Raw genomic sequence first — 21,906 nt, forward strand, 5'->3', positions numbered from 1 at the left:
TCGGATAAAATTAGTCTAAGCTAAATCATCTTCTCTGAGACATTAGTTATAATTAAGCTTAGTTATATCTTCCTCTCTGAGATATCGACTATAATAAGGCTTAGTTATATCATCTTCTCTAATAAATGGATTATAATTAGGCTTAGTTATATCCTCTCTGAAATAACAGTTATAATTGGACAAAATTATATCTTCTTCTCTGAGATATTGGTTGTAATTGAGGTTGGGAAGGAGGAATATATTGTTGGTGTTGCTTTTAACAAATCGAACCGGCTTCCTATCTTGAGCTTCGTTTCGTCAACCTGGTTTTCCAACATGAATAAGTCGAGGTTTTGGCTTGAAGTTTGACCTGCGGTCAAACGGTTGCGGGTCGGTATATTTTTATAAATTTTGTTTACTTCAAGGTTCGGTTCATAGTAAAAAGAGATTACCAGTTTGAACTTGTTTGATAAAAAGGAATTTTAATTTAGGTTCTGTCGACTCTTCTCTGTTGTATCAATTCTACGAAAGAATGGTATTTCAGTTCTTTATTGCTTAAATAATCTAGAATTGACGTCTTGCCTTGCCGCATAACTTTAGTTATATCTTCATTTAATAAGGGATGAATTCATCCCAATTCCATATTCCTATTTCGTATACCTAAAATATGGCACTGCGTATTGAATTTCCAAGTATGGATTGCAGCAATTGAAAAAGTCGATTGTGTGTGTGTGTTTTTTTTTTTTTTTGTGCACAAGCAGTTTAAGTTTGGCTTCAGCGAGCTATTTGGACAGAGCCATAGGCAAACTAAATTTGCATAACAGTTTTCAAAGGTACGAGTATATTGGACAAACAAAAAAAAAATAGCAAAAAGTGGAAAAAAAAAAAGAAAGAAAAACAATCAGCCGTGAAGCTGTGGCCACAACGGCTGTCCGAAAATGTGCGCTGGTTCACGCTCGTTATCCGGCTGCCATGTGTACACTCCGGGTCCACATATTCGGACAGTGTCCGGCACATCCAGCGCCGAGCACAATACGCTGGGGGGCCCTATTTGGATACCGTTCAATGCACCAGGGACTCTACTATGTATGACAAACAAACATAAACATTGTGTGTGCCGAAATGGAGACCGTAAAGTATCGTATACTCCGGCTCCGGCTCCTTAGCTCCTGTTGCCGGAGCCACAGCCGGAGCGATAGATGGGCGAGTGTGAGTGAAGGGCTCTTAGCCTGTTTGCGTGGCGCACTCTAATTAAAATTTTCGCCCAGGGGCTGCACACTGCCCCCAAAATACTTTACGAGGTCAAAACCAAAAAAAAAAAGAAAGAAAACCCGAGCGAAATAAGTGCCAACAGCTTAATTTGGTCAAGTTACGGAATGTAATAAACTCGCGCCCAAGGCGTATAATTACCACAGAAAGTGGCGAATATATAAATTTATATTGGTAGTATATATCCATTTGGAGAGTTCGAATATGCCTGACTTCTTCATAAGACTATAGATTCTTTAGAAGTATACACAGCACAGTTGGTATGTATACGAGTGCCACGCCCAGATTTATTTGAGATCTTATATACCTATATATACGATACAAGTGTTATCAAAATAAATATATTTAAATCTTTCATTAAAAAGCGTTTGTAGACAAACTCGCTGACATGTCATGCGAAGTATCCTGCAGGTTAAATATTTAAATACATATTTAGACAATAAAATTTTATATGCAACCATTTTCAAAAATGAACATAAATTATAGATATATTTTGGTTATGAATTAAAAACAATTATTTTAAATGAGTGCCCCGCTAACTCCGGTTCAAAAAAGGTCTAACAAAAAGCGTTTGTAGACAAACTGGCTGACATGTCATGCTAAGTATCCTGCAGCTCGAACAATTATGTATATAGTTTATGTATGTTATATTTATAACATTGTGTTAGACGGGAATTTTCAAACTTGAAAATAGTAAACAGATATACTTTGAAGATGGATTTAAATGAAAGACAAATATTTTTACTATATATAAAAAAAAAACATTTATAAGAAAGACATATATATTATTTCAAACATTTTCAATATATAAAAAAAAAAACATTTATATATATAAATGTTATAGGTTTATAGATTATTGGGATTTATAGGAATATAGGAATATCAAGAATAAAGACAACATTATGTTTGATAAGTTAATGAATTATAAATGTTGCTAATTTGTTGAATATAATAGGTATGTAGGTATATAGTATATCTATAAGTATATAGTCTATAAGTTAATATATGTGTCAGTTTATTTTGCAATCCTTTTTGAAGCTTTCGACACATTGTTACTTCAAACAAATCATCAGCCTAGTTCAACAATTAAGTAATAATTAACTGTTCGATATTATGTAGCTGCAGGTTCTAAAAATGATGCCATAGTATGCGCAGCTTGATTCGGGCTCAGTCAATTATTTCAAGTGTGCTCCTGTTATGCATATTAATATGGTTCATGTTGTACTCGATGTTGGCCATGTCGACTCTTGTGCGGCTCCGGGCTCTGAGCAGAGCGTGTCATTAATTGTGCTTTACAAACTGTTTAATTACCTTTAACTGTCACTCTCACATCAAGCTCGTCATGTCAAACAAGCTGGGCCGAGTGTTGAAAACTCCGGCGTTGAAGGGAACATGAAACATGACCTGAGAGTTGGCCAAGAGTCGACAGGAGCAAAGTTTTAATTGATTTCCTGCACTGGAGAATGAAATGGAAAAAAGTCATAATTCATCACATCCATAGATGATAAATGTACATACATATAAATACAATTTGCTGGAAAAGTCATCGCCAGGTGCGGCCGGCCGGAGGATTCCGTGCTGCAACTTTGGCTTCTAAGTAGAAGCTGCAGCTCGTAAAGTTTCGTTTAGTGCAGTGCATTTCTTGCGGCACAGTTCGCACAGCACTCAAAAATAAAGGCAACAAAGTGTTTTGTGTTTTGTGGCAAGCTTGCGACAACACACATAAAGTTGTCAAGCACTCGAGCGTTGCCAAAGCCCGACAGCCTTATACTCATGCCACATGCCGCATGCCGCCTGCCGCACGCCCCCGGCTGCAGGCATAGACGCCCCATAGCCCTATGGCTGAGAGATAGAAGCCAAATGTGCCATTTATAATTTAAGCGGGATTAAAGTTTCGCCCACAATGGGAAACTTGTGCTGCCTGCACGGGCAGCCTGAACATGCCGCGCGTCAAAAACTTTTTATGGCCCCAACTGAAAACTGCCCAAGAGTTGCCTGCAAATTTGACAGCAAGCCGCGCCCCAAACATACCAAAGCGGATTAGGCGGCCAGCCAGCCCAAGGCGCACTCCAAGTGCTCCACACACACACACACACACACACACACAATTCTCTTCTTCTCTTCTTTCTTTGGCACACAGAGATTTCTGCGCCGGCGACTCCTTCCGCAGCTGCTGCAAAGCAATTGCAGTTTAGGGCCCACAAGGGCGGACGACTGGCACGGAAAAGCGCACGCGGAAAAGCACGTGAAAAATAGAAACAAACACAAGCACATACACACACATACACAGAGCAACAAGCATCAAACACAGCGCCTGCAATTTCGCAAATTGTCTTGAAATGCCAGAACGCTTTTCCGAGCCACCGCAGCGCTCGGAAATGCCAACGGCATTCGTTGGATTAATTATGAAAAATACCCACGCCCACTGTGAAGGGGAGAGGGGCGGCTGTGCTGGGCGAATGCATTGTTGTGAATTGTACACAAAAATGCGCCCACCTTCGCCCTCCCCCTCCCCCTCTCTGCGTGTGGGGGTCAGCAACTTAATTGTCTGTTAAGTGTCACAGTGCGGATGGTTGTGCTGTGGGCGGTGCACAGTTACAATAGCATCACTTGGCCAACCCGTTTCGCCGGCTGCCACCGGGCCCCGTTGTGTTCGGATGTGTGTCGTCGGCCATGTTTTGACACTTGGAAGCAGTCGCCGCACTTCCTGCAGCAGCTGCCACAATGCCTGCCCCACAACTAACTCGCAGTTGCACCTCAAGGCCGATCGTCTTTATTTGACGTAAGCTATGCACAGCAGCAGGCCGTAAACTATATCTGGCTATTAAGTGTGCTAATTCGAGTCCTTGCCAAAGCGAAAGAACATTTGATAAGCAACGAATAAATAAAAGAACATTTTATGTCAGCCACGGAGGCTCGATCCCTAAACTCTGTGCCACAACTAGGCCCACAGCGCTACTCAAGCGATTATAAATGGAATGCTCTGTTTCATTTAAATACTTAAGCCTTACATAAATCGTAAAATGTTCGTTCCGATTGACTGACAAACTGATTGGTGGGCAAACCCATAAGAGAGAGGGGCGAAAACTTTCGAGCTGTTTGGCTGTTTGGAGGCAAATTTTATTATCTTTCGTGAGATTTCAAAATATGTGCATCCATTTGTATGTGTGAATGATTTACTATACCAAACGCAAATTAAGTTATTTTCCCGCTGCGCTGCCATGTAAATTAAATAATAGGTATTATTTAGTGCCCTACTACGCGATTCTCATAAATTCAAGTAAGCTCTGCAGATCGAATTGCTTTGAAAGTAAGCAAAGTATGTAATTAACTAGTTGTGTTGGTAAATTAATAAACTTTTTTCTTCTGTGTACGAGTGCGTATGTATGTATATATATATACATATATATTTGTATTTATGTATATATGTTTGTTTCTATGTATGTATGTATGCATGTTTGTATGTTTACGTACGTATCAAAATTTTCCAGTCCCATAACTCGGTCAAAAATCAACCGATATTCATAGGGAGTGGCTTTTTGTTCATAGTTTGGCCTCTAGATCAATTTGGCATTTATATCTGGCAACATTATTTTGGGTCGAAATTCATGTCAAAATGGTACCCTCAAATGTCCTATATAGACATAGGTCTAAGTTTCCCACCCCCATAACTCGGTCAAAAATCAACCGATTTTCATAAGGAGTGGCTTTTTGTTCATAGTTTGCCCTCTAGATCAATTTGGCATTTAAATCTGGCAACATTATTTTTGGTCGAAATTCATGTTAATATGGTACCCTCAGATATCCCATATAGACTTAGGTCTAAGTTTCCCACCCCCATAACTCGGTCAAATTTCATCCGATTTGCATGAGGTTTGCCTCATTGTTCATGGTTTGGCCTCTAGATCAATTTGGCATTTAAATCTGGCAACATTATTTTGGGTCGAAATTCATGTCAATATGGTACCCTAAAATATCCTATATAGAATAGGTCTAAGTTTCCCACCCCCATAACTCGGTCAAATTTCATCCGATTTGCATGAGGTTTGCCTCATTGTTCATGGTTTGGCCTCTAGATCAATTTGGCATTTAAATCTGGCAACATTATTTTGGGTCGAAATTCATGTCAATATGGTACCCTCAAATATCCTATATAGACATAGGTCTAAGTTTCCCACCCCCATAACTCGGTCAAATCTCATCCGATTTGCACGAGGTTTGCCTCTTTGTTCATGGTTTGGCCTCTAGATCAATTTGGCATTTAAATCTGGCAACATTATTTTTGGTCGAAATTCATGTCGATATGGTACCCTCAAATATCCTATATAGACATAGGTCTAAGTTTCCCACCCCCATAACTCGGTCAAATCTCATCCGATTTGCACGAAGTTTGCCTCTTTGTTCATGGTTTGGCCTCTAGATCAATTTGGCGTTTAAATCTGGCAACATTGTTTTTGGTCGAAATTCATGTCGATATGGTACCCTCAAATATCCTATATAGACATAGGTCTAAGTTTCCCACCCCCATAACTCGGTCAAATCTCATCCGATTTGCACGAGGTTTGCCTCTTTGTTCATGTTTTGGCCTCTAGATCAATTTGGCATTTAAATCTGGCAACATTATTTTTGGTCGAAATTCATGTCGATATGGTACCCTCAAATATCCTATATAGACATAGGTCTAAGTTTCCCACCCCCATAACTCGGTCAAAAATCAACCGATTTTTATAAGGAGTGGCTTTTTGTTCATGGTTTGGCCTCTAGATCAATTTGGCATTTCAATCTGGCAACATTATTTTTGGTCGAAATTCATGTCAATATGGTACCCTCAGATATCCTATATAGACTTAGGTCTAAGTTTCCCACCCCCATAACTCGGTCAAATCTCATCCGATTTGCACGAGGTTTGCCTCTTTGTTCATGGTTTGGCCTCTAGATCAATTTGGCATTTAAATCTGGCAACATTATTTTTAAATATTTTATATACAGATTAGCATGTATGTCGGTATATATACATACATATAAACATCTATTTGTTTTGCTGTATTTATATGTTTTTATAGATTTAAGGATGTGTGTTTGTAAATCTGTACTTTCATACCAAATGCATACTTGTATCACAGTCTGGTGCTCCGTAAATGAAAAATACTATGCATTGCTCATTATGCTTTTACCATAAGTGCTATATTAACAACTTATGTTGGCAATCTAATAAGCTTTATCTCTGCTCATGCTTGTACTAAACCTTCCTTTGCAAGCTTTCCCTTTCCCATAAACTCATTTTATTTGCTTTCCTTCTTTTGTTACTCTAACCAGCTATCTACTATCTTTTGTGCTTTCAGTCATGTCTATGGCTTCCTATTACTGGTAACTGATAATTAGATAATCGTCCGTATGTGTGTGAACCTTTGGGGTAAGTTCATAATTCCACATATACGTGTTTAGTTATTTATAAATAAGAATCAGAACTGAGCACAAAAATAATTTAGTCGAAGCATCTGTCTATTCCATTTTCGCTAAAACTCTAAGAGATTAGTTTGCATCATTAATGTTAAGCAAACATTATTAAATCGCTCACTTTACACACTCTGCAAAAGTGCAAGGCAATGTCATATAGTCGACTACTGTGCAAATGTGCTAAGAGCGGAAAATCGGATTGCTGAAAAAATAAAAATCTAGTTGGATTTTTACTGGCTTTGATTTTCAATTACCTCTACTTGATTCATATGCATTGAGAGACTGCCACTGGCAAGACTGTCAGATGAACTGACACACTCCCAGATGCTGGCATACACATATGAACATATGCACATATGAACTTACACATATATGCGTTTATGGCCGTAGTCCATTGCGATGCGGTACGTGGTCGACATGAGCCTAGCTTGGCCTTGGGTAAATATTGCCAGCCTGCGTTGGACATGAATGATGTGCGCTTTGCTGAGAGCATTGTAAAACACTTAACCGGGGCCGAAGCCAATGCGTAGTCCTGGGGATTCCTCAGTGTTCGTTCCTCAGACCTCACACCACATTCAGCCAGTGCCAAAAGATTGTGCGCAATTCATTGTGGGTTTGATGGAGTGGCTGGCGAACTGTTCGACTGTTCGACTGTTCGGTGGCCAGCTGTGTGCACAGCGCATTTAACACACCCCATTGAGTCTCGGTCAACACTTCACACTCTTCTCGAAATTACCGATGCCTTGATTAACTCACCAGCTCTTCGAGCAGCAGCATCAGCAGCAGGAGGCATTTGTGCGGGGCAGGTTAAATTGAAATGCATTCCTCGACATCGACATCGCCATCGGCATCGACTGCGTAAGTGACTGTTCAATGGAGCAAGCTGAAATGTTCTTCTTTATCCTGTATTAATTAAATTCCACAAAGGTGATTTTCCTTTGTGTGTATCTGAGATATAAGGCTCTCAACGTTACTGCAATCACAAAAAGACAACCCGTTGTTCAAACTCTCATTAGCTAATGGTCCGGAATTCCCTCTAATTCCCTACCTACGAGATGCGGCTTTAAATCCGTTAACCAGAGCAGGACAACAAAAGGCTGGGTTCTAGAACATTTTTTAGTAAATTTAGGTGCCAAAAATTGAATACGAGCACGATTTACAGCCCAAATTGCGATAAGTTTAGGAGTTATGGTCATTTAAAGATTTTTAAAAATATTAGGGAAATTATTTGTAAATTTAAAGAAAACGAGAAAGTAAGGGTTACCGAAAATTTAATACCCTTTTGCAGATATGTGATAAAAGGGGAAAACAGAATATTTTTCCATTTAGTAACCTACTTTTCGACCGATCGTTCATATGGCAGCTATTTGATATAGTGGTTCGATGTTGATAAGATTTTGCAATTATGTAAGTAGCAAAGTAAAACCTTTAATTGCTGAGTTTGGTTAAGATATCTTGAAAAACAAAAAAGTTTTTCATACAACAACGTAATTTTCGAGCGATCATTTCTATGGCAGCTATATGATATAGCGGTTCGATGTTGATAAGATTTTGCATTTATGTAGGGAGCAAAGTAAAACCTTTAATTGCTGAGTTTGGTTAAGATATCTTGAAAAACAAAAAAGTTTTTCGTACAACAACGTAATTTTCGAGCGATCATTTCTATGGCAGCTATATGATATAGCGGTTCGATGTTGATAAGATTTTGCAATTATGTAAGGAGCAAAGTAAAACCTATAATTGCTGAGTTTGGCTAAGATATATTGAAAAACAAAAAAGTTTTCCATGCAACAACGTAATTTTCGACCGATCCTTCCTATGTCAGCTGTATGATATAGTGGTCCGATGTTGTTAGGATTCCGCATATATATGAGAAGTATAGTAAAACTAATAAATGTCGAGTTTGGTCAAGATATCTTGATAAACAAAAAAGTTTTCCATATAACAACTTAATTTTCGACCGATCCTTTTTATGGCAGCTATATGATATAGTGGTCCGATATAAATATAAGAGCAAACAAATGAAATAAATAAAGCAATTTGAGTTGGTAGACCATGCCCTCTTGCTAGATTGGCTGACACACAGCTACAACAAAGTCTACGTTTGCCGGTGCAAGTCTACCCGGTGCCGTTACCTTCAACAATTAAAACAAGTTTTGTTGAATCTTTAGTTAATTGTATTTTAGTTGTTCTTGATTTTTGTTTCTTTTCCAAAGAAGTGTGTTGATTAATAAAAGTAAACAATTAATACAGAGTTATACAAATATATATATATTTATATCATGTGTATGAAGCAGCGAGAGCAAAGCAAAGCTAAGTGGTGTGTGTGTGTTTGTTGTGTGTGTATATGTGTGTGAGTTCTGATGTGAGTTTGGGATGACATTCTCTACATGCCGCTGTTGTTGGAGCGCACATCATCGATCTTGAGAATCATCTTGACCAGCTGTGTGGACAGTAGAATCTGTTGCTTTTTCGAGTGCAGAGACTCGACAACATTGTGATTCTTCATGTCCGAATCGCCAGTCAACATGCAATCAACGCCCAGACTGGGCATCTTCTCAGCCACCTGACTGGCCTTAAGCTCAGACAGTGTTTCAACTGGATGCAGGCCGCTGTTCTCCGCCAGAGCCAGAGGTATGCTCTCCAGGGCGACAGAAAAGGCGCGGAATGCATATTGCTCCAGTGTAGATAGCTGATCGGCCTCCTTGGCCACAGCCAGGGAGCAGCTGATTTCGGCAGCACCGCCACCATAAACAATACGCGAATCCTTGACCAGCGAACGCACCACACAGATGGCATCGTGTATGGAGCGCTTGGCCTCGGCAATGATCATGGCATTGCCACCGCGCAAGAAAATTGTGACAGCCTTGGAGTTCTTGCACTCCTCGATCACCAGCATTTTGTCCTTGGACGTGCCAAAAGCTGCAAAATTATTGAATGAGATTAGGAATGTTTCAGTTGGAAAGTTGCCATGACCTACCCATCTCACGCACCAGGCCAGCGGAACCCAGTTTCTCGGGTGTCAGCTCCTCAAAACGCGGCACAATGCGACCGCCAGTTGCAATGGCAATCAGCTCAATCTCAGGACCACCCACCCAGCGCACAGCAGGCAAGTCCTGCTGCAGCAGCATATGATTGGCCTCATCATCGAAACCCCACTGGCAAATGGCCAAAGTGGCGCCAGCATCCTTCACCTGCTTGACCATAAGTTTAAACTTCTCCTGTTCGTATTCGCGCAGCGCCCTGTAATCCTCCGCGGAGGTAACATCCAGCTTATGCTTGGTCTTGGGCTTCGGTGGCTCAAAGGGGCAGGTGAGAATGGCTAGCTTGACATTTTTCAGCTCCTTGGGCATTTGCGAATGACTCAAGGTCTTGTCCACAATGACGCCCTTGACCAGCATGGAGTCCTCCATGCGTCCGCCCACCTTGGTCTCAATTTTGATGAGCTCAAAGTTGACATCCTTCTTTTCAATGTCCGCCACATTAAGCACCGCATCGACAGCCATTTCAGCCATCTGGCGATGACACTTATTCACAATCTTGCTGCCCAGCGTTGTCATGGCGATCTGAATGAGCGGCTCCTTGTTGTTGGGATCGACGGGAAACGGTTGAGCAATAGAGTCCAGCTGCTTGATGGCGCACTGTGCAGCCAGCTCAAAGCCATCAGCAATACGTATGGGATGAATGCCGCGATCGATCAAACCCTCTGCCTGCTCGAGCAGAGCGCCAGCCAGAACAACCACACCGGTGGTGCCATCGCCAATTTCATCGTCCTGCGACTGCGACAGCTGCACCATCAGTTTGGCGATCTCATGCTCCACCTCCATTAGCTTCATAATGGTGGCACCATCATTAGTCACCGTCACATCGCCATCGGGACTGACCATTATCTTGTCCAGACCTTTCGGTCCCAGCGATGTCTTCAGCGTTGAGGCAATCTGGCGCGCCGCCATAATGTGCGTCTGCAAACAAAAAGAACATGTCATAAATTACATGGTAATATTGAAGCGCGTGACTCAGCCGGCGCACAGGGAACATCTGTGCGGCGTTTTAACCTCAAAATGAAAGTGACGTCACAAATTGTACGACAAATACCTGCAGTTTTATATTAAATTGTAAAAAGGTGCATGCTGCCGCCATACAGTAAATTTATATCATATAACCCGATTGTTTGCCCATAATGCATTCAGGTTTTATTTTACCTATGAAAAATGCCGGCAGCAAAGAACATCTGGAACGTTCGGCATACGATGCGTCATTGTTTGCGAAGTCTAGAAGCTTTATTTGAGATCTAATATCTTTGAGAGTCCTAAAACCCCATATTGACAACTACAGTTAGTCAATATCCTTTACAAAAACCTTAAAATAATTAAAACTTTTATTTACCTTGATGGCATCTGTGCCTGTGATGCGCTTTTGCTGCTCCTGGTCGCGCAAAATAATGAAAGGCCGGCCATATTCGTCAAATGCGAACGTTCCTGGAAAGGCGCTCATGATATTTTAGTTTAAAGGAACGCGGATTTAAGCGTATTTCACAGATTAAATTTTCTTTCCCCCTAAATCAAAACGCACAAAATTGACGGGCAATGCTGCACTAAGTATACAATCGCTATCGACTACAACAAGAGGGCGATATCGATATAAAAATACAAAACGTTCTCACTGAACAAATGAAAGGTTGCTTTAAAAATCTATTGGCCCTGAAAAAAAACAAATTCGGCTGAGCAACCGAAAAATATTCGTATAAATGCTTTTCCAATCATTGAAGTTAACACTTAATAAGAAACTACTTTGATTATGAACATTTGTCGCTCAAGCAATGTGAACTCGCTTGTCTTATCGATGTCCGATGATTTTGATGGAAGTGAAAACGCTAGCCAATTCATCGAATGTAACTTTAATACTTAACTATCGTCCCTGAAAACAATCGTTTAAACCGTAGGTTTCGTGTATTGGTCTGGGTTCCGTTCATAGCATATAGAATTCAGCAGTCAAACTAATCAGATCGCAAGTGCAGACTTCGCAAACGCTTCTCGTTAAGCCAGAGCAGATTTTTCACCAATAAACCAAATTTTTGTTTCTTTGTGCGTTAAGTTGCAACCATTAAGTGTAAAAATGCCATCAAACATGAATAATAAACTGTAAGTAATGGTTCCAAGGTGCCATACAAAGAAATAGTGCAAAAATCGATTTTGTAGTGAATGATAACAAAAAAGAAAATGGAATATAGTGCACGGTTCCAATCCAATTGGTGGCATATATATTATGTAGTTTGTTGGTTGCCAATAAATACATAGCAAGTTCCTTATAGTGCAATAGCTTTAAGTGTAATTAGCTAACTAATTTCGGATCGGTGATGGTGTAACTGTAATATTAAAGCATGAACGAGGTATATGCAAACACATAGGCGCATACATCCGTTAAAACATATGTATGTACTTGTGTGCAGATGTATGTGTGTGTGTGCGAGAGTCCACATAACCAAAAAGAAATGAGATAAGTGCAAAAACGGTCCGTTGGTAAAGTAAATAATTGATTTCAAAAAATATATTCCATGGATGTTCGTTTTTTTGAAATGTAATTGTTTTACTTTATTTTGCGTATTTTATTTTCTTTTTCTCTTCGTAGCAGCCATCTTGTGCGCCTGTATGTGGCTCTCACCCCAAGGCACAACTGAAATGGAGACGAATAATATATAAGAGAAAAGGAACGCTGATAAATGTTTATTGGCTGTTCATGCGCGCATCAATTAAAGCTTGATTGCTAAAATTGTGTGCAAAGCAACTGAAGGCAACATTAATTGCTTTATTGACATGCTTTAAACAATCTGGCAACCTCGTTGCGTGCACACACAACCACAAATTAACCGTTTTAATACCCTTCTAATTTTATATTTTTAGCGAATGTACATAGAAAATTTTATTTGTGTGTGTGTATTTTCGTATGAGTTGCTTACTTTTACTGTAATTCGCTTTTAATTTACTCGATTCTCTTGACTTTTGACAAGTGCCGTTTATGCAGTGTGCTGCTTGCACTTGTCTTCCAATGCAACTGTATTATATGGCGACTGGAACTTTCTAGACGGCTGCGAGAAAACAAACGGAGTTTTTGCTAGAAATTACAGTTATTACGCGGTAAACATTGTGACTTTTATTGGTCGCCCTTATCTGAGTGTCCGTATCCGACGAGCAGCCTCGTCAGCATTGTTTGCACTCTGGCATGTTATCTCGCTGCCAAAATAAACAACAAAAATAATAAAAAAAATTCGACCCTTATGACTTTGTAAAGAGCCGTTTCTCAGTTGCAGTAGAGCAAGAAAATATCTAATAAGACCAAGCAGAGTGAAACTGCGACCGGTTTTTTTTTTTTTGCTGCGTATTTATATTTACCCATTGTTGTTGTTTGTTGTTTGTCATCCGGCTAGAAGTTTCTTCCATGGAGTGCAACTTTGCCTCTTCGTGGAGCGGTTTTTGGCCCAGCAGTAGCCACTGTGCGCCTACCTTACGTCACAAACAAAACACATATACACATTCCCACACACAACCAAGCAAACGGGCAATTCATGTATTTACAAACAATGGAAAATTCCACTCGCCATGCAACTCAGCTGTGGCAAGTGAGCGTCGTTAATGGGTTGTGAGTGTATGTGTATATACAATGTATATGTGCGCGTTTGTATGCGTTGCAAGAGTTGCCAGAACAACACAATATTGGGTCAATCGACTAATAAAGCAAAGAGCTTTCAATAGAAAACATGCTAGAACCTGTTTAATCAGAAGGTCACAAAATTTAAGGAGGCTGCATTTTCTGCCACTTTACACGTTTTCGCGTTATCTTATCGACGTGATAAACATCATAAAGCTGTCAACCATCTTATCGCTGCCTGCTTTTGTCATTGCTACAATAATAATAGTAAAAAAGGAATGATTTGTTTTATTTGTTGACTGTTTTTGTTTTAAATCTCTAAAATTGTGTGTTTGCATATGTGTTTTATTGCCTCTTATTGCGGTACATGTTTGCTTTGAGCCAGCATTCTATCTAACGCTTAAGCATATTTACGGACAGCTTTATGCAGCAGTTTTCATCCATTTGACATGTTTACCCAAGCGACCTATTTGTAGTTACGTACTTAGTATGTACATAGTTTATACAACTAGATTGTGGGCGATAGCGATAGGTGCAAAAGAAGTTATTAACTGTAGTCTCCCTGTTGCTTTGTATCACGTCTGTCTGATGCGTTCATATGTTTAAATGGTTATGTGATTATGCTGATTAAAATTAAATGTGAGCGAATTTCAATGCGTGGTGTAAAACGTGAGCCGATTCGCATACTTGCCCAAGAATTCACACTTATAATAGCTTTATTTCCATAGAAATCACCCGATGGCCTTTGAAACATGTATTTGCATATGCGTGTGTACGTGAGACTACAAATACACATGCATCTACATACATACATACATGTGAACGACACCGTAGACAGCACGTCAGACAGTCATCGATTGGTTGTGCGTTTTATCGTTATCGCTTTTTTTCTTTTCTTTTGGCTATTTATAGCCACTTAATATTTGCTGATTTGCTATTTTGTTTTTTTCAAGTAGCGCACGTGCTGATCGCATTAATTATTCATGAGCTTTGAGCACGACAAAAACATATTACAAATGTATGTTTTATATAAATAGCTTATTTTTCGTGGCACATAATTCAATTTGTAAACTAAACACTGCAAAAAGAAAAAAACAGCTTCAACTATTTTCATAGCACTGTTTTTCAATATATATGTGCGGGTACATATGTTTGCATAGACATAAAGCGGCATCAGCAATGCAAATGTAATTAGTTTTTCTTTTTTGGTTTTTTTTGCTACCTTTTGCCACTTGTTTGCTTTTGCTCTTTCGCCAACCGCAAAAACTATTGGGTCCGCGAGTGGGACATTCGTAGGGGCAATGTTTAACCTTCGAAACAAGATTTCTAAAAACAATTCCAAAGGCAGTTTTTCTTTAAAAGCTAAACTGTACCTGTTTATTTGTTTCTATTCTGCCGCCGCATAGTGCCTATAACCCCAACTAAGTAGTTGTAGCATACACACACATCAGCATGCATTTATGTATGTATGTGTGTGTGTGTGTGTGTATGTAGGGGGAGCAACTAAATATTTTTGAAATAAATGATGCCACCGCCATTGGGATGCCGTCAGTTGGCTGGCAAACGCTAAACGCTGCGCTTCGGCAAACGGTTAAACAAAATCAAATACAAGCACAAATCTTTATTGTTGTAAACAAAACAAACACACAAAGAGAGCGGGAGAGAGGCAAATACCTTTCGCAAGCCTTTTCGATGTAAACTTCTAGAACTTTGTCTAAGTGTAAACAGAACTGTGATAACGGAATTAGCACAAAAGAGACATACAGCTAGGCATAACTTAAAAACGTAACTGTGATAAATACATATATACACACATATATATATTTATATACATACTTGTAATATAAGTGAGTGAGATGGCATTGGCTAACATGCAATCGCAGCTGCAGCAACAACAGCCAGACTCTCCCATATCAGAGGATCAGTTCGGGTAGGTGGTTAACATATTGCATATTTCCTGTTTAATTGAAAGTCATTTAACTGCACTTGCGCGCATGCACGTGCCGTCGTTTGAAATTGTGGAGGAAGGGGGGGGGGGGGTGGAATTGCACTCATAAAATTAACATGGCTCGCGCTGCCACACTGCTCCCCTCTCCTTCTGCCACGAGTTTCCATACTCGGAGCGAACGCCTACGAAACGCTCTCAATTTGAAACGCTTTGCCAAGTGCGCAGTTTGTTGTTTAATTGGCATCAATATACAGAAATTTTCACATATTTCTGTCTGTGCCGGCCCAACAAAAAGCTTGAGTATATTATATTTGTACATTCTGTACCCTACGTAAAAGAGAGTATATTGATTTTCTGATTGCGACGTACGCCTTGCTGACCGTCTGTCCGTACAAATTTATAAAGCTAGAAGCTTTGCAGTTAATGTGTTAGTCGGCCCACTAACCCAGAAGACTCTTCGCCTGATTTAACCGGCAGTTCAATTGTAAACAGAGTATTGTGCAGTCGGTTATTCCCGGCTTCAACATTCTTACTTCTTCCTCAATGTTTGTGTGCTGTCCCCGCTGAACTAAATGTTGAATAACCATGAAACCGTACCGAAAAGCGAATAAGTGAATAAAGAGAGCTGTCCGTCGACAGTCCAGTAACAAATGTAATACTGTCATGGAATTGCTCTCTTTGTATGATATTCGACGTTGCCCAAACTAACCGAATCTAACCCCATATAACTTGTTTTCTGTCTGAAAATGTCCTATGTCCTTTGGCTTCTTCAAGCTAACCAAGTTTGCGAATAGCGAAATGAAGAGAGCTATCCGTCGACAGTCAAGTTATACAGATTGTAATACTGTCATGGAATTGCTCTCTTTGTATAATATTCGAAAAGCGACGACTTATACATATTTAATATATTATTTATATATTTGTTTGTCCACATAATTGGTGTTGGTTTCCCTCTTCTTCTCTAGGCAACAAAATAAAGACGAGTGGTCACATTTTGAAATTCAATTTTCATATTCTCCGTCTGGTTTTCTTGACAAATAATTAGATTTTCAACATGTTAGTTTTGCGACCCGCCCGCTAAGATTAATTTCCCTTAACTTATATAGTAGAATGTGCTCCTGATGTTGCATCTTATAAGCCGCCGCGTCCACGTCCGCCTGTAGGACCGCCTTGCCAGGCACCGCGTCCGCCGCCACCGGGAGCGCCTGGTGGTCCACCACCGCCTCGACCTCCGCCAGCAGGACCAGTTCCTCTGCCTCGACCGCGAGCTGTACACGAAAAACACGACGCGTTAGTACATGAGGCAATATATATAGACTCAGAATGCCTGACTCACCCTGTGCTCGAAGTATTGCCGCTTTTCCGCGACCGGCTGTCCCACCAAGACCTTTGCCGGTCTGCTTTTTAAACATCGGCGCATTCTTTAACATGTCGGGCAGTATGAGGAAACGTATCTTCGACCCGCGTATATATACATTCTCCAGATTGGCCGTGCGTCCATCCCGGTAGGTTACCGTAATTTGTGTCATTTGGCAATTCATGTTGTCCTCTGCCTCGATGAGCTTGCCGCGGTAGACTTCGCCGGTGATTGTCTCGCAAGTGATTATGTGGCCCTCAGCCTCGTGCAGAACTTTAATAGGTACACCAATCGACATCTTTAAAGTGTATTTTTATTATATATATTTTCAAAAATTTAATGGTTTTTCGCGTAATTTGCAGACGCCGTGAAATTTCGCTGTTTTTTCTTTGCGCAAACGTTCACGATTGAGTATGTGTGTGCGTGCGACAGCTGCCTGTGCCGCCATGCTGTGGTGAAAAACTCGTGTGTACGAGCAGGGTTGTATTTCTTCGGCATGGTTGCGCGATAATTTTTATCGTTATCGGGTATCCGTTGTATCGGCTTATCGCCGCGCTTGCCGATTTTATTGCAGATAACAGGCCTCTTATCTTTATAAACATTCTGAAACAAGTCTGCATCATAAAAAAAATGTGTTTAATTTGATTCGGCTTTACCGATAATAGTCACGCTTCGAGGGTGCCTATGTCAGTTTTCCATTAGCTATTGCGCCGTAAAGCTGTTTTGTGCCTAGCCACCAATTGCCTTTAAAAATGATTTGGTAAATTAAATAAAATCCATATACTACTACAAAATCGACAGCAGTATATCATGGAATTGTTGAATTGATATTTAATATGGGTGGTTATGTATTTTGATTTTTGTTTCATTCACAGCGACCCAATCTTTAGTAGTAGCTTCGTTAGAAGAGATTTTAATGATAGCGGAGTTGCAGGATGTGCCGATGGCAAGCTCCGAACCATCTCGACTTCGTCTTGCGCCACGAACATGTCGACTGACTCCTACCGCATCTCTCTCGGCGTAGGGCCTCTGTGGTGGTCCTGATGTCCCTGTCCACCACAGAACAGATCACGATAGGGCATCGCTCTTAACGGGTAAATAAACTAGCCCCAAATCTATTCAATTTGTATATTAATTTTTATGATTTAATTCATTTTGACAGGCTACAGCCGAAAGTCTTCGGTTGACTCGGCTGGCGGCAGCTTGTTCGAGGCCAGCTCTCGGGCATCGTCACCTTCTTCCTCTTCGTCGTCAGAATGCTCTGACACGGAGTCGCATGACATTCATTCGTTATGTTCGGAGGATGACTGCCAGGAGGTGTTGCGCCAGATCTTGCAGCATGACCAACCGGTGCATATTTCCATCAAATTGCACGTCACCGAAGACCAGTCTACCAATTGGATGTCGATTTTGAACCCGAACAACAACATTTTATACGTCGCTTTCCCCACTGATTTGCCCCCATCTGGCTCCAAGGAGACCTTCATATCCCTCTTGGAGTTTGCCGAGGATAAGTTAGAGGTAGACGGCATTGTCATGGTTATGCGCAAGGATCAACCGGATTGTCATCGTTTAATTGAGGCATTCCTATTCATGGGATTTGAGCCGCTATCGAGAAAATCACCGAAGGCACCGCCAGCCGCTATCAACGATAATGAAAACTACTATTTCCTTTACACCATCGAGGAGTAGGAATTTGAAAACGTTGGCAACAGTTTAGGGTCAAACGATTTATAGAATCAAATAACCGATTAATTACTTATTCAAATTTATCTACTACACAATTATCAATATCTGTAGTGTTTGCCGTTATAAAAAATAACAATCAGAGTAGTATATCCTCATTAACCCCGACATATTGTCCCCAAAAAGTGTTCAATGAAAATTCAAATTTCAATTGCTAAGCAAATCGGTTTAAACTTTGTCAACGCCAACATTTTTCCTTTTGTAGTTTTTCTATTAAGACCCAATTGAAATAACAACATTGCGTTAGCCACGTTAAGAGCAAGCTTTCAACTTGTCGTAAATTATAACACACAATATAATCCACAATATAAACAAACAAAAAAAAAAAAAGTAAAAATGTAAAAAAAACACTAAAACAATGAAAAAGTAAAAAAAAATTGTATTAATCTTAAGTTTTTTTTCGTAAAATATTGCATTATATATTTATGTTTTTATTTTCATTGTTTTCTATATTATCTTCGATTTTGTTTTCAATAACCAATTTTGTTCTACTTTAAATTATATATTTCTCTTTAACCAACACTTTTCGTAAATCCCACATATATATTCTATGTAAGCAAATATTTTATATATATATATGTATATTCAACTTTTTGTATACTTATGTACGATGAATATGAAGCAAAAAGAAGCATTCGAAAGCAAAACATACATATTTATATAATGAACTAACTACGTTTAGCAAGCAACACACGTAAACATATACAAATATATATTCAAATCAATAAATAAACTTTCAATTCAATAGATTAAAAGTACAACACACACCAGCAAAAAAAATCGTGAATTATCATTTTATTTACACTTATTTTGTATAATTATTATTTTCAAGTATATGCAATAAAATGAAATTCATGATCCAATAATATTTTACACCAAAAGCTAACAATAAATAGCCATATCGAATACCAAAGCGTTCTATGAAAGATAAGTACTCCGATTATTGACGCATATTTATATATATATATAGACATATATATATAAATATAGATAAGCAGGCAGCTGGATTATATTATATTGCAATATGCAATATATCAATATGATCTGCAATATGCGTAGACTTCGACCGAAAGTCACGTAATTTCTAGTTAGGATTGAGCTATGCCTTCCCAGAGCTGTGTATGTATGTGCCCGTCTGGTTACATCTAATGAGAAAATACATAAACCGAAGCATACTCCGTATTTCGGTCTTTATGGCCGATAAAATGCCGCGCGCACACACTGACGCACATGAAAGTACATATATCTATATATATATATATATATATATGTATAGTATAGGGGCTGGAGAGTTGCTCGCTGGTCATATAAAAGATAAGGCTATAAACACCAGCGGAAGAGTTTCCGAAAGCAGTCGACATTTGAACGTCTGCGTTTACACAACACGAAATCGTAAGGCAAAGCTGAAAAAACGTGGAAACATCATGCTGAAATCGGTGAGTGGGTTCGTTAAATGGGGGCCGACATTGTTATCTTATCCGCTTAGATAGCAGCTATGTCGCTCAATCCTGCCCATTTGGGAATTCCAAATGCACAGCTACTATTTGGTTTTGATCTTTTTATTATACATATCTTTTTCCTTTTTATAGTTGTTCATCATTGTCACAGTCCTGATTGCCGCTGTGCTGGCATCGCAGCAGCTGGAGGAGGGCCAACGGCAGCACCACAAGCGTCAGCATGTGGCTCCGCATGCTGGCCATCTGGCGGAGCACAGCCAGCATCGCAGCATACAGGATGCGGATGCGGATAAGGAGCATGTGAAGCATGGCCGCATCAATGTGCCCTTGGCGCCGCATCATTCCAAGTCGCATCGCAATGGCAGACGCCACAAGTCCTCCAAGAGCGGCAAATCCTCAAAGAGCCATCAGCAAAAGGCACATCATCACAAGAAGCAAGCGCACAAAACGCACGGACACGCTCGCCGGCACCACTAGAGGCCACTTTACAGCCTTAAGAAATATATAAAAAAAAAATCAAAAAAACTGGCTTTAATCAAACCTAACTTAAATTTTTGTATAGTGTACCTAATGTAATACCCAAACATTTCGATGCCACATAAAGCAGAAACAAACGAAAACTTTTAGTCAAATTAACAAAATTGTATTTAATTACTTGATTTTCGGCCAAACTCTTTGAATCTTTGAACTTATGGACTCGTGTCTGTCGTAAATCGTGGAGGTCCCGGGTTCAAATACTTTCGGCCGCATTTTCCCTCTTTTGTATTTATGTTACATTTGCCGGCGTCTAGTCACAAAATTTATGACTGCAACTTCTTCGGAAGCGCTCTTTAGAGTCGTGCAATCCGGTTTTCCAACGTACAGCTTAAACAGAGCAAAAAAAAAAATATATATATAATTACATTTTTTGTGTGTGGCGCGGTGTTAATTGTTGTGTGGGGTCAAAAGCATTTATGACGTCAGGTTGTGTAAGTAAAAAGTTTGTTCAAAAAACTGACTGAACTTGTTTTGGATGACACAGTGGTCGAGTGAAAGGAGCAGCAACTGGGCAGACTTCATACTACAGCGAAATAGGTGCAAATCTTTAAGAAAACTCTCATAATATTTATCATCTATAATGTACCTAAGCAACACCTATAATATAAAGCTATAGTACTAGGGGAAAAACTTTCCAATTCTTTGCTAAAATATTATTTATTTGGTTGTTAGTATAAGATATACAAGGCTAAAAGTAATATATATATATGTATATATATATATATTGGTATATGTATAAACTACTATCTAGGTTCTATTGCGTCTTATGTTCAGCCCCAAACCGGATAGATGGGGCGACGATAGTAGCTGCCGTAACCTCTGTAGCCGCCATAGCCGTAGCCACCGTATCCGCCGTAGCCATAGCTTCTTCTGCCGTAATATGGACTGTAGTACGCTGGCGCATAGTATCCAACCCCTATGCTGTCCGCCGTGGAGAGGTCGTCGGCATCAGCAGCAGACTCCAAGCGCTTTAAAACAAATACAATTAGAATATAATTCAGAAGGTATTTAAGTTTTTGGTTAATTTACCTCTGCAGGAGCCGCCTTGACCGGTGCCAGCAAGCAAATTAGAGCAGTCAGACAAATAAGTACTATCAAGAGCTGGAATTGGAGCATAGTTAAGTAATTGAATGATTTTTCTTTGTTTGTTGATTATTTACCTTTGCCATCGTTAATATTGTTTGTGAAATCTCGCAATAGATTTATTTTTCTTAGCAAATTAACGCCTTTCGCTGAGCTTGGCTCTGCCTAGAAGCTCTGTTATTGCTAAACTGTGGTTCTGTGCAGCCTAGCCAAGATCTTATATAGTGCGCAAAATATGCCGGAGATTGATTTTGCATATGATCATTGATTGGCCAAACAAATCTCTGGAGAAGTCGTTAACCGTGTGGAAATTGGGTTTTATTATTTGCAATCATGTCTCAGGGTCAAATTTTACACACAGCGTGTATTGTCTCAGAGTTAATTAGAGAATTAAAACTAATCAATTATATAGTTCAATATCAAAACAT

At 39.7% G+C, this 21,906-nt stretch overlaps 5 protein-coding genes across 5 annotated transcripts; 2 read left to right on the forward strand and 3 right to left on the reverse strand.

Moving 5' to 3' along the window:
• Positions 1 to 8,859: 8,859 nt before the first annotated feature.
• CCT5 (chaperonin containing TCP1 subunit 5) lies at positions 8,860 to 11,315 on the reverse strand. Its single transcript, XM_064687812.1, has 3 exons — positions 11,092 to 11,315; positions 9,686 to 10,667; positions 8,860 to 9,627 (listed from the first exon to the last, which is right to left on the reverse strand). The coding sequence occupies exons 1-3, from the start codon at positions 11,197 to 11,199 to the stop codon at positions 9,092 to 9,094; spliced, it is 1,626 nt and encodes a 541-aa protein (XP_064543882.1). The 5' UTR covers positions 11,200 to 11,315; the 3' UTR covers positions 8,860 to 9,091.
• Positions 11,316 to 14,903: 3,588 nt separating this feature from the next.
• Oda (Ornithine decarboxylase antizyme) lies at positions 14,904 to 19,146 on the forward strand. Its single transcript, XM_064687813.1, is given in 4 exon segments — positions 14,904 to 15,280; positions 17,531 to 17,696; positions 17,698 to 17,749; positions 17,818 to 19,146. Coding segments are annotated over 4 exon segments (822 nt in total). The 5' UTR covers positions 14,904 to 15,206; the 3' UTR covers positions 18,348 to 19,146.
• SmD3 (small ribonucleoprotein particle protein SmD3) lies at positions 16,286 to 17,076 on the reverse strand. The gene is made up of 2 exons (XM_064687814.1): positions 16,635 to 17,076; positions 16,286 to 16,566 (listed from the first exon to the last, which is right to left on the reverse strand). The coding sequence occupies exons 1-2, from the start codon at positions 16,951 to 16,953 to the stop codon at positions 16,430 to 16,432; spliced, it is 456 nt and encodes a 151-aa protein (XP_064543884.1). The 5' UTR covers positions 16,954 to 17,076; the 3' UTR covers positions 16,286 to 16,429.
• A 545-nt stretch (positions 19,147 to 19,691) lies between the features above and the next one.
• LOC135432243 (histidine-rich glycoprotein-like) lies at positions 19,692 to 20,424 on the forward strand. Its single transcript, XM_064687815.1, has 2 exons — positions 19,692 to 19,837; positions 19,991 to 20,424. The coding sequence occupies exons 1-2, from the start codon at positions 19,826 to 19,828 to the stop codon at positions 20,333 to 20,335; spliced, it is 357 nt and encodes a 118-aa protein (XP_064543885.1). The 5' UTR covers positions 19,692 to 19,825; the 3' UTR covers positions 20,336 to 20,424.
• Positions 20,425 to 21,033: 609 nt separating this feature from the next.
• Positions 21,034 to 21,645, reverse strand: LOC135431966 (prismalin-14). Its single transcript, XM_064687398.1, has 3 exons — positions 21,556 to 21,645; positions 21,425 to 21,496; positions 21,034 to 21,363 (listed from the first exon to the last, which is right to left on the reverse strand). The coding sequence occupies exons 1-3, from the start codon at positions 21,562 to 21,564 to the stop codon at positions 21,166 to 21,168; spliced, it is 279 nt and encodes a 92-aa protein (XP_064543468.1). The 5' UTR covers positions 21,565 to 21,645; the 3' UTR covers positions 21,034 to 21,165.
• Positions 21,646 to 21,906: the final 261 nt, after the last annotated feature.

This window comes from Drosophila montana, unplaced genomic scaffold, assembly GCF_035044405.1.
Source record: "Drosophila montana isolate Dmon_TW-CO22-7 unplaced genomic scaffold, ASM3504440v1 contig_3200_1, whole genome shotgun sequence".
NCBI classification, from domain to species: Eukaryota; Metazoa; Arthropoda; class Insecta; order Diptera; family Drosophilidae; genus Drosophila; species Drosophila montana.

Coding starts and splice junctions, on each gene's coding strand:
- CCT5 (XM_064687812.1), bottom strand. CDS start 11,199: ATGAGCGCCTTTCCAGGAACGTTCGCATTTGACGAATATGGCCGGCCT. Junction 10,668..11,091: donor CAGGCACAGATGCCATCAAG/GTAAATAAAAGT, acceptor TTTTGTTTGCAG/ACGCACATTATGGCGGCGCG. Junction 9,628..9,685: donor TGGCCTGGTGCGTGAGATGG/GTAGGTCATGGC, acceptor ATAATTTTGCAG/CTTTTGGCACGTCCAAGGAC.
- SmD3 (XM_064687814.1), bottom strand. CDS start 16,953: ATGTCGATTGGTGTACCTATTAAAGTTCTGCACGAGGCTGAGGGCCAC. Junction 16,567..16,634: donor GGCAATACTTCGAGCACAGG/GTGAGTCAGGCA, acceptor TTTCGTGTACAG/CTCGCGGTCGAGGCAGAGGA.
- LOC135431966 (XM_064687398.1), bottom strand. Junction 21,364..21,424: donor TCAAGGCGGCTCCTGCAGAG/GTAAATTAACCA, acceptor TTTGTTTTAAAG/CGCTTGGAGTCTGCTGCTGA.